The sequence below is a fragment of the Neomonachus schauinslandi genome, chromosome 13 (assembly GCF_002201575.2).
Source record: "Neomonachus schauinslandi chromosome 13, ASM220157v2, whole genome shotgun sequence".
NCBI lineage: Eukaryota > Metazoa > Chordata > Mammalia > Carnivora > Phocidae > Neomonachus > Neomonachus schauinslandi.
Genome location: NC_058415.1, coordinates 66,261,852 through 66,266,397, shown reverse-complemented (window position 1 = coordinate 66,266,397; position 4,546 = coordinate 66,261,852). Strand labels below are relative to the sequence as shown.

General features: G+C 38.6%; 1 protein-coding gene across 1 annotated transcript; it reads left to right on the top strand.

Annotated features, from left to right (window-relative positions):
• The first annotated feature begins 2,117 nt into the window (after positions 1-2,117).
• LOC110581630 (olfactory receptor 13C4) lies at positions 2,118-3,074 on the top strand. The gene has a single exon (XM_021691549.1). The coding sequence runs from the start codon at positions 2,118-2,120 to the stop codon at positions 3,072-3,074; it is 957 nt and encodes a 318-aa protein (XP_021547224.1).
• The last annotated feature ends 1,472 nt before the right edge of the window (positions 3,075-4,546 follow it).

The following is a 4,546-nucleotide window of genomic DNA, read 5'->3' as shown; positions in this document are numbered from 1 at the left end:
TGCTTCTAATGATGGGCCCCTTCACCCAAAAAGAGTGCCAATTTCTCTGCCTCACTTTTGGACCTTTCTGTATGCTTGCTTCATTTACCCTTTCAAATGTGCTTCCCATCATTCCTCCACAGAAACTGCCTTGTCTGAAAAGGAGGTACTGCCAATATGCTTACTACTAAACTTTGCTCAACCTCTTCTCCCTTCTGGAATACTCCTTCCCCCTCTTGTCTTCCAAACCTGCCTCAACTTTTCCATGTTTACAGATCCAGCCTGTCTGAAATTCTTCTAGAACTCTCCCTTGACTTTATTTCTTATTAGCCTCCTCCTTCTGTGAACACTTGTAATGTTCACTCTGGTCACACAGGTATTTATAGTCTGTATCTAATTGTCCCATATGTAGTTTTATTGTTCCCCTTATCAAATTGTGGATTTTTGGATTATAGACATTTGTTATATTTGTCCTATCCTTACTCATCTCAGAACAGAAATGAGCTCAAGTTAGTCTATCCGTAATATCCTACACATATTATAGTAGTCCAGCAAAAATTCATATTTCTTTTATGAAATTTATCTTTCAAGAGTATTATTATCTGAATTGTACTGAACAGTGAGATATGGCTCTGGAATTTGTTCACTGGAAAACACAAAAGAAGTATGCTTCTGGTTATTTTCTAGGTTGTTAAGCTAGTCCATATAATAAAAGAAAAGGAAATCTATTTGGATCACAAATATCTGGATAGTCTGCCAACTCACTATAAGTAAACTAAAGCCTTGCTACTCAAAATGTGGCCTCATGCCAACTGCTTTGACATACACTTGAAGCTTATTAGAAATGCAGACTCACAGGGATGACTGGCTGGCTCAGTCGCTAGAGTATGTGACTCTTGATCCCGGTGTTGTAGGTTTGAGCCCCACATTGGGTGTAGAGATTACTTAAAAATAAAATCATAAAAAAAAAGAAAAGAAAAAGAAATGCAGAATCACAGGCTTTGCCCCAGACCTACTAAAAGAGAATCTGCATTTTAACAAGATCCCCAGGTAATTTATGTGCATATGAAAATTTTGGAAGACTGGAATAGTTGATTCTGTATTATTCCACCAAGGCCAAAATTTCTGGATGCTAGTCAGTGGGAAAACAAGGTATACTGGCTTGTGTTGTAGCCCCAGCAGCTGCAGTTTATTGGCAAAGATCTGAGCTTCAAGCTCTACTTTTTACTTACAGGCTGGATAACTTTGGCCACATCCTGTCATTCACATTTGGAAAAGAAAATAAGGATAATGAGAAGATTGATTTGTTTTTTTTTTAAATAAAGTATAAAGTGCTACACTGTATACACAAATATATTTAAGCATTATTACTGTTTTCTCAGGTTCACTTAAGTAAATAAATTATGAAAAATAACTCTGAAGCCAGAGAATAAAACAAATGAAGAGAGATTATTGTTCTTCAAAGATTCTCCATCAGATTCATGCACAGCTGGTCTGTACGCTGGTCTTATTATAGGAAAAAGCAAAATAGTAAGAGTGGGCCATGACTGTGAGTTCAACTAACTTTGCCTTTGAGCAGATGTTAAATTGCTGTGTAATGATTCAGTTTAATATGATCAAATGTCTGCCCCATAAAAACACACAATTTGACTGAAAAGAATGTGAGGTAGGCAAATATGCATACAAATAAAATTTGCTTTACACTTTTGAACATTTCTGTTAAACACTGAATCAAAATTCCAGTCCTTGTTGAGTTGTCTTTTGCCTTCCCCATCACTCTCTCACTGGACCTGATTAAAATGAAGAACTGGTTTGTTGTCTGAAATATTCTAGGGCTTTTAGAAGACTCTACCTAGAGTGTCTTCAGCAGTAGGGAAGGTTGCTTCTGAACTTGCTTTTGGTAGGTAGGTATTCACGCATTAGACACAGGGCATAGAAACTCTCAATATCCTGGTATTGTATTCTAGGCATAAACATCATTGAGGATAACAACAGATGACAGAAGCAGATGACAGAGCTTCAAAGAAAACACTCTATTTCACCCCAGAATAATGTTTATGCAAAGCATTTGTTACATTTGTTGCTTGACAGTGAAAATATTTTGTTAGGTCTTCCTCTGATATCCTGGAAGCTGGGATATGGATAGGATAAACAAGACATTTGTGAAAGAATTCATTCTTCTGGGACTCTCTGGTTACCCAAAACTTGAGATCATTTTTTTTTCTCTAATTCTAGTAATGTATATAGTGATTCTAATTGGCAACGGTGTTCTGATCATAGCAAGCATCTTTGATTCCCGTCTTCACACCCCCATGTACTTCTTCCTGGGCAACCTCTCTTTCCTGGACATCTGCTATACATCCTCCTCTATTCCCTCAACTTTGGTGAGCTTAATTTCAAAGAAAAGGAACATTTCCTTCTCTGGATGTGCAGTACAGATGTTCTTTGGGTTTGCAATGGGCTCAACAGAGTGTTTGCTCCTTGGCATGATGGCTTTTGATCGCTATGTAGCCATCTGTAACCCTCTGAGATACCCTGTCATCATGAGCAAGGTGGTGTATTTACCAATGGCTTCTGTGTCATGGCTCTCTGGTGGAATCAACTCAATTGTGCAAACATCTCTTGCCATGCGATTGCCTTTCTGTGGGAATAATATTATCAACCATTTCTTGTGTGAGATATTAGCTGTCCTTAAGCTAGCTTGTGCTGACATATCCCTCAATATTGTTACCCTAGCAGTGTCAAATATGGCATTCCTGGTTCTTCCACTGCTGGTCATTTTTTTCTCCTATATGTTCATCCTCTACACCATCTTGAGAATGAATTCAGCCACAGGGAGACGCAAAGCCTTTTCCACCTGCTCAGCACATCTGACTGTGGTGATCATATTTTATGGTACCATCTTCTTCATGTATGCCAAGCCCAAGTCTCAAGACCGCCTTGGGAATGACAATCTGCAAGCTACAGAAGGGCTTATTTCCATGTTTTATGGGGTAGTGACCCCCATGCTAAATCCTATAATCTATAGCTTGAGAAATAAGGATGTTAAAGCTGCTGTGAAATATTTGCTGAATTGGAAAGCTGTTAAGCAATAAAACCAGAGGGAAATGTGAGTCTTTAGTGTATAAAGAATACAAATGGCATCATTGGGCCAGCATTGAGGACCTTCTTTGGGGAAAGCAAAGTTTATAAAGAAAGATTTTTATTCTTTGCCTTCACTGGCCCAGCTTAGCTATAATTACTAAGAACAGTAGTCTGCCATAAACTCAGATTGTGATAGGTTCTGATTCATATCTCACAAAGACAATGAATTCCATTAGAATCTCATCCATGGTGATATCTGAAATGAGCGTTTCTGGTGTCCTGTGTGAAAACATAATAGAAAACAATCACACGTAAGTTTTGGGAATAGAGAAGCAGGAGTATAAATTCTGCTGTATCACAAACTTCTTAATATTGAGGAAGTTATTTATTCTTTCTAAACTGCTGTTTCCTTATTTGCAAAAAGGGAGTAATTAAACACTGCTTCCGGTGTTATTATAAAGATTCAGTAAGTTGCACAAAGCACCGGGCATAGTGCCAAGTTCATAGTGGTTCTCTTTGTAGACGATGCTGAGCTTGACTTTTCCTGTTGATTCAGAATATAGGAATTGAAGATTCCAAATTGAACATAAAAGACACTAGCTAGCACCTCTTTAAAAACAAACAAACAAACAAACTACAATTATTAGGGTCAGCCATCCCTCCCTTAAGTCTTCTTAATAATATCAATCACCACTCCTCCTTACACCTTCTCCCCACATTTCTATATAAAGAAAACATCAAGAAAGGGAAAGATAGAATCAAGGGAGACTTTTACATCATGAGGAGAGCTCAGTGAATGAGAGGCATTTCACTATTGTCCCTGTGAAAGAGTAGGAAAACTGTTCCAATCCAAGGCAAGTAAAGGGGATGCTACAAAAGAGCCTCTTGAGGTTTGGGGTGCCTGCAAAGGAGAGCTGATGTCTGGCTTGATCAATGAAGGATTGCTGACTTTTCTTCTCTGGCCATAGACTCAGCCATTAAACTAGTCTACAAAAGGCCTGGAGGATGATGACTATCTTAGGGCTGAAAATAATCAGAATTTTTTTAGTTTGCCTGAAATGTTTTTAAGGCTCTGAAAGAGGGCTAAAATTAGTGTCTGAGAAGAGAAAACCATTTCATTTCTACTCAAGTGAGTTGAAACTCTTCAGTAAACCTATTACAGGTTTTTCCCCCCCTTTGTGTAGATTTTTCTGCCATGGTTGAGCATAGCATATCATTGGTCCATATCACCAGCCATTGTGACAGCTGATTTCAGTCTATTTTCCTATCTAAATGTTCTCTTTCCTGTTGGTTCAGAGCCATAATATAGCCTGAGGGCTCCTAGCTGAGGGCTGTACTCCCAGCCAATCTACATCCTAGAGGTAAATAATATCTGTTCCCTGGTGGAGTGTTGTCACTGCAGTAAACCTCTAGCTGCTGATGCTTCTCTGGCTTGGATCACAGTGGGTGCTGTTTTTGGTTCTATGTTAGACAGGTGTGTACC

Bases quoted from the DNA above. Each gene is read 5' to 3' on its own strand.
- LOC110581630 (XM_021691549.1), top strand. From the start codon at position 2,118: ATGGATAGGATAAACAAGACATTTGTGAAAGAATTCATTCTTCTGGGA.